At 37.8% G+C, this 15,064-nt stretch overlaps 1 protein-coding gene across 2 annotated transcripts in view; it reads left to right on the top strand.

Annotated features, from left to right (window-relative positions):
- Positions 1–15,064, top strand: part of kiaa0586 (KIAA0586 ortholog) — a 123,880-nt gene that overhangs the window by 40,914 nt on the left and 67,902 nt on the right. For both annotated transcript variants that reach the window (XM_079853950.1, XM_079853949.1), the window contains 3 exons: positions 4,596–4,800; positions 6,612–6,722; positions 8,762–8,985. In XM_079853950.1, the coding sequence (XP_079710076.1) occupies positions 4,596–4,800; positions 6,612–6,722; positions 8,762–8,985 (540 nt within the window). The remainder of the gene's footprint in view (positions 1–4,595; positions 4,801–6,611; positions 6,723–8,761; positions 8,986–15,064) is intronic.

The raw sequence follows: 15,064 nt of genomic DNA, 5'->3' as shown, positions 1-15,064 counted from the left end.
AAGGAGACATTAGCATCGCGTGACCTCTAGCAGGGCGTTCTCCTTCCCTGCCTTTCCGTATCTACACCCTAATCAATTTGAGCGAGATCAAAAAGCCCGACATCTTCCTCTTCAAATGGATTAGCTCCTTTTGTGGCATCTTAAGGCTGATTGAGGGAAGTGTGCTGTGTGGAATACATCAGGACAACTGCCGCCCCATGCAGCACTGCTCTCGCCTTCATGTTTATTTATTGCAAAGCTCCTAAAAGGCACAAAAAAAGCACCTGTTTCCTTCCCTGGCTTCCTGTCAGTAAATGAAACCTGGGGACAGAAAGGCTGCTCTGATGAGACGGATGTCTAATGCATCTGCCTGTTGTGCGTCTGTTGCCAAGCAGTGGATCAAACACAACACTGTCTCGAGTTAACACAGGCTTTCCAACATCAGACGGTTAACCTTGAGAGATTTCGGATGTTTCGTCTGGATCATATCCATCATTTAAGGACAATTTACTAGACTTGTGATGTTTGGAAGCGTCCACTGTCAGTAATTCAGGATGAGTGCAGGTTGAAATCAAGTTTTGTTTTTATTGCATTGTACATTTCATAGACTGCTAGAGACTGACCTGGTTTGGTTGTTTCACATCTGGTTTGTCTGGCTCTGCTACACTTTTCCTCACTTATTTTTCTCTCAGTGTTTTTGATTTTAGTGCTTTTTATTTTTACATTTATTTTATTTTTCTTAAACTTCAATTTTATGTTTATTTCTATTTTCTTATTTTAAAATGAATTATTGCATTTTATTTGTAATAATTAATTAATAATGAATCATTTATTTTTACTTATTTATTAGGGCTGTCATTAGATTACAATTTTAAATCGCACCTTTATCGTTTAATTAAGCACACACCATTTATCTTGTTTAACGTGTTCATTTTGTCATCATTTGCTATATCCAGCAAAGTAAACCATCAGATTGAAGGGTGATTCTCACAAAACTGTATTTTCTGCAAGAATTTTTCAAGGTAAATTTAGATGCCTTCCTAAAAAAGGACACTTGGAGACTCCAAAAGGACACCTAATAACCAAATGATATAAGGAGTGCATATAATTCATTAATGTATGCACACCAAAGCACACATAAAAAAAAACCTTACAGAAAAAAACTACTTTTCAGAATTCATACTGTTTATTATGTTTACATTTTAGACAAGTGAAGTTGCAATACCGAACAGGACCACATAGAGATGCCAAAAAACCCTGAACCAAACGCCTTGACTTGACTGCATTTACTACAGTACACGGATCCATTCAGAATTACTAAACACAGCAACATACACATGACAGATAAAAACATTATCCTGAATGTGTGTGGAAACAACGTGAATGTACGGCTCCTGTACTTCACCGCAATCGCCTTTACCTTTACCCTATCATCAGGGCATACAGCGGTGGGATGTTTTGACATTCAGTTCAGTCTGTATTTCACACAGCGCGATGCTGAAGGCAAAATCACAGAATATGACAGAGCTCGTATTTAGATTTTATTATTATTTTTCTGTGAGTGTCACCTATGTATAACTCGCAACCACAATGCTAGGTGTTGTGGATATTTTCCAGTGCATTGCTGTGTGGTTGCTAGGGTATTATGGGCGGTTGCTAGGTTTTTGCTTACTAGCACAAGTGTCTATGATATTCTAGTCATTAGATATGGCTCTGGTCCCTCATTCAATACATCTTTACACAGCTATGTTAAAAATGCTTTGTGCCTTCTCAGAATTTGGTGTAAAGACGTAATGCACCTTTAATATATTAAAGCCAGAGCTCCAACTCTCCTCAATCACTATTTTCAAAGAATACAGTTCTAATTGCTGTGTAAATGTATTTATGCCACTTCTGAGCAACATTATATCTATATAGATTGTGTAAAGGCATCGGAAAGACAGCTAAATGCCACTTCACAAGCGCCACCTTTGCTGTTCTGTTTTATCAGGTAAAAATCTTTTAACAAGTGAAAATCTGAAGGCGTATCGCTCTCCTGAACAAGCCGCACGGTTTTAGGGATCATATCATTTAAGTATTGCACTTCAGACTACAGGTTTGTTCAAATCTATGTATGAGCAACAGTAATATTAATGCTTGCCTTAGTAATCCAGTCAAATTCTATTTGATCATTTCAAATACTGATTGGACAGATGGGGAAAACACATCTTCTTTTTCGTTCTTTGTTCTTTTGGATAAAGAAGTCCACAGAAAGAGTGAATCTCCAAGGTTTGGTGTTTCATCAAGTTAAACCTTGGGTGATGTCTATCTAGACGATAAACCGAAAATGTGGCACACGTTGATAAAACGCTCTTTTCCTCTTGCAGCTGACAGAAAGTCGATGTTCAAGTTGAGAAATATTCGAAATGTGTAACTATTACGCCCGACGATATGACAGGTGTCACCTATTGATTATGTTTTCATAATGGCACACATAATGTACCACCCTACATTATTTCCTGCTATTTATTTTCTGTCTGAAATCCATCACGTTATGCAAGTTAAAAGCACCACAAATGTTTCTTATTCTCTTTAAATCTATGAATAAAGGAAATGATTCCATTAATAAAAAGTCGATAGCATCTCAGGGTCCTGTATATATTGCACATGGCAAGATTAAACTTGCTTTCCTGCAGTTTTCTCTAACACGCTCTCAGTGCCTGCGATGCATAATTGCCTGAGATTCTTCTGCCTTCTGTTCTTTGTGCACAGGCAGAATGAATGGCTCTCTGTGTGTGAAGTGGAGTAAATAGACACGTTACTGTGTGCGTCGGAGTGTTGATGAAAGCAAGCGTGTAGATGCTTATTAACCATTTCGTACTGCAAGCCTCAGAAATATGGTATGAAAAGGCTGCCGTTGGACGGCACTCTTTGCACACCATGTGTCCGGCCCTTGAGACTGGACACTGTCTGTCTGTCAGCTCTGACCTTTGTTTTGAAGGCAGCTCTGGGAAGCAGTTTCTGTCCCTCCCTCGCTATCTCTTTGTCTCTCTGTATCTCATTTCATTTTCTTGCTTGTTCCAGTTTCCTGCTCGTCCCTTTTCATTTTTATCACGCTTTGTATTTCTGTGTCGTCTCCTCTTTGTTTGAATTTTCTTCTCCTCTTTGTTGTGCCACCAGCTTCTCTCTCTAAATAAAGTAATCAAGCTCAGCACTTTATTTTCCTCGGTGTGCATTCTCACATGACAGGTTTCCATTCTCTCCGGGACTTTAAAAGAGAACACGGATCCTTAAAAAAACGAAAAAGAGAAAAAAGCCTGTCCAAGGAGATAAGAGCCAACCTGTGGGAAAAAGCAATCAGAGAAACACGAAACCCATATTAACCCACATGACGACATTTATCTCTCAGACCAACACTGATCCTGCCTTTTCAGATGGGAAGAATTTCATGGCCTGAATCTTAACAATTTTGAAGGACATGTCTAGGTGACGTCACCCATAAATTAAAATAATTAATTTATATTCTTAGGGCACATGGTGTGCAAAGAGTGCCATATATATATTATTTAAATACTGTATTATTAAAAAATTGTATAGAGAACATGCATTTAATAATCGAAAAATAATGTCACAATGCAAAAATTCCGGACATAAATATAAAAGCATTGTTTTATTTATATAAAATACATACATTCTGAGGTGAAATGTGACTGGCATGCTTTGGTGAAATTCACCCCACAAGATTTGCAAACCTTCACCAGACTTTAACATCCTGTTTAAATGCATACCTCTTTTGCTTCCAGTATGTCAAGGAAAGTAGGTGTGATCTGCCTGAAAAGTGTCTTGTATTATTTCAAATTGGTTAGCATGATCTTGGCAAACTGAACCCGTCTCCGGGTGATTAATAGCCTCAACATTAGACAAGCACTGTAGTGTTGGAGAAATGGCCTTCGCTGTAACGTTAGATTGACTGGCAACCTAAGACTGTGAACACAGTCCAGACTAAAAGCCCTTGGCTGGAACCCGATGAACCCCTTCAGCTGAGGGCCCTCAGGCCCCTTCATTACAGCGCGCAGATGTGCCAGTATAAATACATATTTCAGCTTCAATCTGAGGTGATTCGGGTTTTACGCCTTATACTGCTCGTGTGAAATGTGGTGTAAACGCTGAGCTGTTCAGACAGACTGCGGGAAGTGCGAGCATAGGGCGGATTAGCGGACGTCCTCCGGCAGTGTTTCAGGGTGCGCGCTCATCCTCTGATGAATAAGGTGAACATCACTGGTGGATGACCTCAGTGTCCTTCAGCTGAACTACTTATGGTAATTCACAGTGCAGTACATTGAATAATACTAATAGTTTGAAAAATTTGGAATTTTGAGATATCCATGAGATCGCCATCGCCTGGTGTCCAAGTGTTCGTTTCGTACCTTGTGTCAGTTCTCAAATTGAAATTGAAATTTAATTTCATTGTATTATCAGCTTTAACATCGGACAAGCAAATTGAAATTTTGATTTAAAGCATTGCTAGTTTGATCAAGGATAGTATACTGGAAAAGGGTACATACTGTAATTTGGCTTCTTGCATGATTGCACCTGATGTAAGAAATTTGACACCTCGTGCATTTTATTTTTCTCAGGACAAGCCAGACGCCACCTAAAGCATCTGCTGCTCTTACTAGAAGTGCACAACCAGAAGAACCAGCTTTCATGAATCCACAGAACGAACAGGAGAACCAAGGAGAACATACACATGTGGCGTCGTCCAGCTCGGCCGTGCAAAGAGCCAATCAGATGCTGCAGGATCTGGGGCAGATTAAAAATGAGATGAGGAGTCTACTGCAGGTGAGAGCTTCAGAAATCTATGCTAACTTTCACACTCTGATAATCCTGCTTTTGGTTTAGTTACTAGAATGGATCTCTGCAGTGGCATTTTCAGTCTTGGCCAAACCAATTAAAACTTGAAATTGCTGTCTTCTACTAATTTGTCGGTATTCTCGAACAGCTCGATGGCAAAAAATTGGCTTTGTCATGTGGATTTTGTAGCATGCAGACAAAATAGCCTCATCTTTCCGTCCGTCCGTCTGTCTGTCTATCTACAGTCAGACCAAAATTTATTCAGGCACCTTCAACATTTCTCACATTATCACAGTTTATTCGCTATAGTTGAGAAAATGGTAATAAAATATGACAAGAAGAACTCTGACTTATCAAATATGATTATTGATATTTCACTGGTTTTGGCCATCCTTCTGTTAGACTGTCTCACAAATGAATTAGGTTGAATATCTGTCAGCTGTTAAATTTAAGTACACAATTAGATAATACCAATTTAGCTCAACCAATTACCAAGCAATGCTTAATTTTGTTCAGTCTGTGTTGTGAAAAGGTCGCATTAGCATTAGCAGTATTTTACTGGTAGTCCACTCTATGAAGAATTTGTGTGTATAATGTCACAGTTTACTTTATTTAGCTATCCTCACTTACATAAATTAACTATAGTGTCTAGCATCCACTAGTGAAAAAAATACACAAAATTATATCTGGTGTCTGAATGATTTTTGGTTTGAATCTGTCTGTCTCCATCCATCTTTCCATCCATCTTTCCATCCATCCATCCATCTTTCCATCCATCCATCCATCCATCCATCCATCCATCCATCCATCCATCCATCCATCCATCCATCCATCCATCCATCCATCCATCCATCCAACCAACCAACCAACCAACCAACCAACCAACCAACCAACCAACCAACCAAATTAATAAATAATAAAAAATAAAAAAACGAGTTTTTTGTCTCTAAGTTCCACTGATATATGTATAAATATAGACTATCTGCTGCTATAAATGGTATAGCAAAATCTCTACCAGTGGACAAATTTCTACTGTCTACTGGACAATAAATACACAAGCATACGCCCTGTCCAAATCTTGCCATTGATCAGCAGGTTTCTGGTCATTTAAAGAGGCCCAATGACAGTCCAAGTGTTGAGCTCCGGATCGAGTTAATCTAATTGTAGAGGGACCACTGATGAAATCAAGCCGAGACACGGATCCGAGACATTCGTGGCTCACTGACCAGACACCAATTTTTTCAATTGTTTCTTCCCTTTGCCACCCACACTAATAAATTACAGCGCCTCTTCGTTCTTACCAAATGTGCCACTGCCTGTTTCCATCCATTACTGTCACCCTCGCTCTTCCAATAAGCCATTGAGTTTCCAGGCACGTCTTTTGCGGCTGAAAAATTCCATCAGCCCAGAATAATGTAACATACAGCAAATGACACATTAGCATATAATTGAGGATGCAGGATTTGAATGCTCTTTGGCCGCTGTCAGAGAGGCGCTGTCTCTCTCTCTCTTTCTCTCTCTCTCGAAATGAGGCAGCCAAGTCACAAGTCTCACCGTCTGGCCTGTTTTAATGGAATGTCACTCACATTGCACTCTGTTATGTGCCTGCCAGCAATATCCTATAATTTTTGTGAAGAAGAAAAAAAAAAATATATATATATTATATAGGTATCACAATTTGCCTCTGGTGCTAAAACGTAGCATTTAATTGTTCAGTGTCTGCTGCTTATATGTGTAGTCCAAACTTAATTTTTGTAGTTTGCTACTAAGTCTCTCCATCTCGATCCATGTCCTTCCAGACTGCTGATGCGTTTCCTGTGCAGAATGCCAAGTCGACCCAGATCAGCAGGAGCAGCCATCTCGCCCCCTCCGCCACGGCCCCGCCTCCTTCCACAACCCCCGTCTCCATGGTAGGTTCCCATGGCAACCCCATCCTCCGCAGTTCCAGGTTTACGAGCCCTTCTCCTCTGTGCAGTTTCTATCCACAACAACAGAACGGCACAATTGTACTTTTGTCTCCTTGCAATTTCAGCCCCGCTGTTATTCAGAGACCGCTTCGATAAATCAGTGTTATCACTCGTTTACACCTGGGCTTCAGAATAAATGCGCGGCACCCCTCCCAAACGCAGCCGCAGCAAATTTAAGTTAGGATTGTTTCTCTTTCTTTTGCCCCGAGTCAATAATTGCATCCACCGATTTCGATTCCAATTCGTATGAGTTCAAAATGTTGAATTATGTGAATTACACACTGCATGATTTAACCAAACAAAACTCACTCTGTCATATAATTGACCGTTCATCTCGTAAACGTCTTGAGAATGTGCCCCATATGCCCCTTTTGCTTAATATCATCCAGTATATTATGAGGACAGAAAGTACTGCTGTAAGAAAATCTATGGAAGCGTCTGATTAATAGTATTCTAGTGCCTCGGATGTAGTTGAACGTTTGACAGGAGCACAGGGTTGAGGTTAGAGAGTCCCTCGTCAAGTCGAGCCTGCCAGAGCAGCATCTGCCGGCCCATGTAATGGATTTATGGAGCTCTCCGACAGATTTATATTCAGGAGAGGATGAGAGGGAGAGACAGCCAAGGACCCTCGGCTGCCCACTTTCGTGCTTGCCGAGAAGGAACGTGACACGTATACTACAGGGAAAGACGCAGCGGTTCAGGGCGAAATTTACACGGGGCTTGTGCAGCAGTCGCCTGTATTTGACCGTGAACTCTTTTCACACCATTTTCGGGATCAAAACGTGCAATTGAGTTGATATATTTTGATATGTATGAGACATTAATACAGTGCAGTTTTGATGAGCAATGATAATCAACCCGAGAAAAATCAGGGGTAGTTGGCGGTACTGTCACTTTACCTATTGCTTACATATATTTGTTACATGTATATGTGTGTTTAATCTTTGCAAACTCAAACGTATGGTTTTCTGTTGTGTATTAGACATTTTATTGCAAATTATGCTGATTTAGTCCATCACAAAGGTAGCATTATCCTTGTGGCTATTATAGACGGAGTTTTTATGAAATTGCAAGAATGATTTGTGATAGAAGCATCAGTTAAAATAGGTTGTAACTTAATGTTTTAGTGGAAAATCTAGTTTGGCCAGTAAGTTTTTCTTTTTTTTATTTATTAATTAATTATTTTTTTTAATTATAATGCATTAAATTGACAGTCAACACATTTATAATGAACAAATAAATGCTGTTCTTTTTAACTTTATATTAATCAAAAAAGTATCAGTTTCCACAAATATATTAAGGAGCACAACCGTTTTCAGCATTGATAATAATAATAATAATAATACTACATGTTTCTTGAGCAGCAAATCATCATATTAGAATGATTTCTGAAAGATCATGTGACTGGAGTAATGATGCTGAAAATTCAGCTTTGACATCTCAGGAATAAATGACATAAATTTAAAATGTATTAAAATAGAAAATGTTTTTTAAATTGTAATAATATTTCAAAAAATTTCAGTTTATTTTTTATCAAATAAATGCAGCCTTGGTGAGCATAAGATAATTCTTTTAAAAACCTTAAACAAATCTTTAAAAAATATATTGGCTAATATAATTATTTATATTAATAATTATTATATATAATAATAGTAATGTATATCACAAGACAACTATTTATTAGTAATAAGATCTCTTCTGAATTGAGACTTGTCAAGATGTTGGCAAAGCAAATACAAATCTGAACTACTGGTCTGTCAGCAGAAAACAAATCCTAATTGTTGAGTCCTGAAAATGCTTCTGAGAAAACAACAACAGCAGCGCTCACCCGTAATGGCTCATAGCAGCATTCCATTAAACATATTTATCATATTTATTCTCTGGAGCGGCACTCTTACAAAGACAGTTTGTTTTCCCCCTCCAAATATACACAGTCATTTAAATGCATCCAATATCTCTCAATCTTCCCTCCTCTCCCGCAGCCCCCAGAGCCGGTTGATGTGATTGCCGTCAGGGATGCTCCTTTAAACAGACCCAGCATTCTGAAGAGCATCCGGCCGCCCACATCCATGTTTGAGGATGCAGGACTGGTCCTGAGGCAGGTCAGGCAGAGCAGGAAGGTTCTAGAGGAAAACCTGGAAGCCATTTTGAGAGCCAAGGATGGAGAAGTGCTTCACACGCAGTTAGAGGCACTGTCGAAAAACAGGTATGATATGTCCTTGTACAGAAAAAGGACGATAATGATATTTCCATGGTATTGTTACATTGAGTTTTGAAGTGCACTAACAGTTTTAGTTAAATACCATGGTGTAAGAATACAATAATCAGAGACTATCACTGAACCATGGCACTGCCACATTACTTTAAGCGTTGGCTTTTCTTTTCTTTTTTTTTCTTTTATTTACGATTTCTCATGAGTATCAGTGTTGACATTGGGGGGGGGGAATCTGCCAGAAGAAATTGCTAGTCATAAAGTGTAGCACAGGAGCAAATTTCCCCGTGCCTCTGAGAGTGCTGCTGGTTAACTTCTGCATGTTTTCATGCTTGTGAAAGTTAGGCCGTGCTTAGGCGGTGAACCGGTATGAGATTTTGATTGACAGCTGGCCTCAGAGCACACTCCAGGCAGAAAAGGGCTAAGGCAAACGGAACCATCAGTGTGATTGGCATCTGTCAGTGGAGGCCTCTACCCAGATCCTGCCAAAGCCAAGCTTCATCTCAATATATTCACCTCTGAGAGCAGGGCATGGGACCACCTGAGGTTAACAGCTCTGGCATCACATTAAACCCGGCACAGAAAATTAGATCAACGTTTTTAACAAAAAAGGCAAGCACTTTGTCAGCCGTGTGGGGTTTTAATCAAATTTGACTGCTCACTATTCTAAAAAGAACATTGCAAGTATTGCTTTTGCAGCTGTATTAATCTTTAGGCACTTGGTTCACAATTCAAAAACATCTTTCCATTAGCCATCTTTTTTTTCCTCCTCCTTATGTTTTAGTGATGAATAGGAATGTGCGATGGATAGGAATGTTCGAATTTAATCAGTCTTAGTCACAAATACAATTAATGGAGTAGTTCAACTAATAATGGTAATTGTTCATATTTACTCACTGTCATGTCCAAACCATATGCTGCTGTTATTATATATGTATTATTATTATTTATTTTATTTTTATTATTATTATTTTTTGTGGAAAAGAAAAACAAAAGTAGATTTTATTTATATATATATACGCAAATCTTTCACGGAGCAATAATTCATGGCTAAAAAAGCTTTTAAAAAATTAAGAACTTTGTATTTTTTTCAGGTTACATTTTTATAGTTTTTTAAATATATTTATATAATAATAATGTATTTTTTGATAATAATTATTAAACAACAATAGTGATTACTGTGATTATCATTAGTGAATGAGACATCCAAAAAGTACTGAAATGAACCTATAATATTATTATTATTATTATTAGTAGTAGTATTAGTAGTATTATTATTAGTAGTAGTATTATTATTATTAATTTAGAAAATATAGCATTAAAAAAAAAAGAATTTAAATTTAAAATAATTCAATTTACATAAAATAAACTTAAAATAAATTATTTATTTAACTAAAGATAGTCTGATATTTTGGACACTTCTGTTAATTGGAAAGTGAGTATAGTAATTGGCCATTATATTTGCAATATCGGTCATTAATGTCTCAAATATTTTCAGAAAAATGGCCAAATTTTGGCTTGCATATCTCTCAATGATTGTAATAATTTATTATTATCATTATTATTATCATTATTATTATTTAAATAAAGGGAAAAGCCAGTAAAAGCATGATATTTTCCCCATTTCCTGTTCCAGCATTGTGTATGACTTCAGAAGACTTCGAATATATTACACATAAATAAAGAGTCATATGGACTACTTTTATTGTACTTTAATGGAATCTTTTTGTCGTTGTATGGAAAAAGCTGCGTGTCGTGTTTCGTGTCTCACAGAAAAAAATAACATTTAAGTGTAGGTGTGATGCTTTCATATTTAGGCCAGTGGAGTCAGACCTGAACCCCGGTCACAGCATGGTGTCGTCGATAGAGACTCACCACCAGGAGGTTATGTCACTGTGAATTAGGAGTTCACTTTTGTTTGCAGCTTTTAAAACGCATAACGCTCAGAGCCAGGGGAAGCGGTAAGAGGGGTGTTTTTGCTGGGGTGGAGTCTGCTTTACCACGTCTCTTGGATAGTATATAGCAGGAGGTCAGACTCAATCTTACCATTCTGCCTGCTCTCAATGTGACATTACCCCAGGCACAGAGCAGCTAATGGCTTGTGATACACCCCGAGCCAGAGTCGCTGCCTACATCATGCACATTTCCAGAGATACGGAGAGATAGAGACGTGGCAGCGGCAGAGTGCTAAAGCAGCAGTTTAGAATCTGAAATGGAGAAGGCCGCCCCAGGACTGCTGTCTGTTATATGATGCGGAGGCTGCGAAAGCAGAAAGAACAGCAGTGTTCTCGCTTTCCTCGGGCTCAGTGCAACGTCAGTGCTGGAAAGATCACAGGGAACCGTTTTTGATACCCAAATATTTTAAAATATTGTTATTAGCGTTTGACTGATTCACAGTGGAGTAAAAAAAAGAAGAAAAGTCTGAGGCAACTAGTGAAAACGCTATCTTTTTCTCATTTTTAGTCTAATTTTTCTAATTTCATTGCACATTATATTATCAGCATATCAGTTGCACTGAGAAGTTGCATTTGTGCCCAGAGACAGCAACATTTAAGCTGACTTAAACATTAAATTAATTTTAAATAGGTAATTATTATAATAATAACAATAATGATAATTATTATTAGTAATTTCAGCATTTTTTGCATGTCTCATTTGCTAATAATAATAATAATAATAACAGCATTGGTAATTGTTGTTTCTATTGATAATAATAATAATAATAATAATGAGTAGAAGATTTTTTTCATTTCTGCAACATTTGCTAATAATTGATTGTTGTTGTTATTGATTACTCTTCTTATCATTATTGTTATTATTGTCATCATTATCATAAATAGCAACAACAACAATCAGTGCTATTAACAATATAAAATAATATAATATAAATATAATATAATATAATCCACATTATTACTTTCAGAAATTTGTGGATGTCTAATTTGCTAATAATAATAATAGCAATTGTTGGTGTTGATATTTATTCTTATTATATTTTGGTAGAGAGGAGAGTTATCACTTATTTTAATCTGAAAAGTGAGCATAATTTTTGCTGAAATATTTCCAAATATTGATACCATATGATATGACTGATAAATTACATAATATCGTTTGACCTATCTTTAGTATCATATCTCAATCTATCTAAACGAATGTTTTATATATATCAAATACATAACACTGATTGTCCAGTGTGTTCTGAATTAACATGAATGTTTTTGCGACTGTTTTGACGTCATTGCGCTTTTGTTTTAAGCTGAAAGCTTCACCACAGCCCAACAACAGTAAGGTCTGCTTTTCTTGGCTCGACGGTCCCTCTCCGACACCTCTCAAACCCGTCTCAGTATCCAAACTCTTCAAACAAAATGTCAGCCTCTATGTTAATTGTCTCCAAAATGGCAGCTGCAATCAGCCCCGCTCCTAATACTTGCGTGTGCATGAAAACACAAACGCGCTGATTGATGCGTCTTCCTCTCCCTGCTCTAATGGCTTTGATCTTTTCCTCTTCTGAAAGGTCGCAGGGATTGAGGTGCCAGATGCTGTTCTGCTCTCCCCCGTTCACCGGTTTAGCCCACGCCAACCGTGCCGCAGCGAGAGAGCGCTTCACGTCGTGCTTTATGTGCAGGGCTTGATGGATTCATTCATTTGAGGAAGTGACACTGCAAAACGAGTCTGAAGTTCGATTTTATTCCCGCCATCCATCGCGGTGAAATATTAATGAGGGCATTTGTGAACGTGAAACTTTCAGATCTTTTTTTATTCTCCTTCATTATGCACCCCCCCCCTACCGAAAAAAAGTTACAGCCCACACTTGGGTAAAGGCAATATTTTCTCAGTCTGAGTTTCAATGACTTTGTAATTGTAATTATCCCATGTGCTGAAAATCTCATGAAGGGTGTTGCATAATTCAACAGGTGGCGGAGACTTTGGGTTTCGGAGTCAGTATTGAGATTTATCACTCCTCTCGCTGCTTCAAACTGACTTTCTTGATGTTTCCTGCCGTCTACACTCATAATCGGTATGGCTCGTTTAGTCAGTAGCTGAGGCTCGGCGTTCGACCTGTATTATATTCAAGTTTCCCGTCGGCTTACATCATAACTTTCGGAGGAAAAGACTGTCTTATTATCGAGTTACGTAATTGGTAGTTGTGTCAACTGCTCCTCAAAGAGCGCTTGATGATTCTGGTAATTACCCTGAGAATTACATCCGTTATTAACCTCAGAGATTATGTGCTTTTATCGTTCATCAGGGACCAAGTGCTTGGGTTGAATGCTTGCTAAAGTCTCTTTTGGTGCAGTCTTGATTTTTAGACAGTTATACTCCTGATATTCTGCAGACTATTTCCCAACTTTGAAATCATTTCTCTTCTATTTTACTTGCTTTTGATCTTACTGTACTTTAGCAATACGTTACTTATCATTTTACGATGCGCATCATTAAATGTGCAAACCTACTGTACGTTACCATTCAGTAGTCTCAGTCTCTGAGATTTTTGAAAGAAGACTTTTAAGGCACAGTAATATTGTGAAATATTATTACAATTTAAAATAACAGTTTATTTATTAGAATATATTTTAAAATATAATTTATTCCTGTGATGGCAAAGCTGAATTTTCAGCATCATTACTCCAGTCTTCAGTGTCACATGATCCTACAGAAATCATTCTAATGTGCTGATTTGATGCTCAAGAAATATTTCATATTATTATCAATGTTAATTACTTAATATTTTTGTGGAAACTGTGGTAAATCTTTTCCAGAATTGTTTGAGTAGAAAAAAACCTACCATTTATTTGAAATAGAAAACGTTTTTAACATTAATATAAATGTCTTTACTGCTTGATTAGAAAATTGCCTTATAGTTTTATTTATTCTATATTCTTAACCATGAAATTACATATTCATATTTCGTGTCTTGGTGCATCATGGTGTCTTTTTGCATATTTAATTACCAGTCACCCATCAAATTATAATACTAAGCTAAATATGGTCAAATGAAATATTTCCCTTTCTTTGGGTTTTCAATGAGGCTTCGCCTAACAGCTTAGTCTACTTTCTTAGCGTAGAACTGATTAAGTTTGATTTGTAAACAAGATAATGTGTGTTCGAATATTTGCCACAAAACAAAACAAAAAAAAAAGCATTTTTGGGAAATATTTCAATCAGTAATATTTTTGGAGCGTGATTTTGTTGCTAAAGCATACTTAAACTCTCAATACACTCATAATTCTTATTCAGATTTTTGCCGATCAGCAGTAATTGAAGCTTTTATCTTTTTCTGGCACCCAAGCTTTTTGCATGCTTTCATTTCGTTCTCTCCAGATCTGTCATGAATTTCTCCATTTTTGTGGAGGGAATGTGAATAAAACGAGGTGCTAAATAGTTTTTATGGCTCATTTTCCACTTTCTCCCCTCCCGAGAAGCCCAAATTTACTGGATAATAAGGAGTTTAAAGGGGCTCAGTTGAAGAACGGTGAAGAAAATGCTGGGTCGTCTAAAGAGGTTAATTGAAGGTCATTCTCGCCGCTCGAATCAATTGTGCTCCATTTGGAATCACAAGTGTCTTCAAGCATCATCTGATTAGGCGAATCCATCACACGGCAGACGCTCGGCAGACACACTGTGACAAGGCTTTAATGGCCAGCCAGGGCCTTCATCTCAGAGCCTGTTTGTGTCGAAATCGGCTTGTGAGATTTTGCGGGCAGCTGTGTGTGTCCGTGGATCAGTGAGTCCTTGTGCCCTCTGTTTTTCTATGGATAACTCTTTGTGTGTGTGTGTGTTTGTGGACAGGGTCCACTGGATGTTGGGTAAGGATCAGTAGAGCTTCATTCTCTTTGGGGTTTTTTGTTTTCATGGCCAGCTGTTGTAGCAAGACTGAATCTGCTGCTCGGCCACTGAAACATTTTCTTTCCAATCATCATCTCTACCAGACTCTTGGCTCTGGCTCTATTGGGAGGCTTCCGTTTTATGTTGCATTGTTTGTGCAATTTCAAAATCCAAACTTTCTTAGTGATCGCACTTGACGTACATTTGACATTTGAAAGTTTTGATGGTGTGGCCTCAGCGATGTCAG

The sequence above is a fragment of the Squalius cephalus genome (genome assembly GCF_949319135.1).
Source record: "Squalius cephalus genome assembly, chromosome: 20".
NCBI classification, from domain to species: Eukaryota; Metazoa; Chordata; class Actinopteri; order Cypriniformes; family Leuciscidae; genus Squalius; species Squalius cephalus.
The sequence above is the reverse complement of the archived record's forward strand: the minus strand, read 5'-3'. Positions and strand labels throughout refer to the sequence as shown.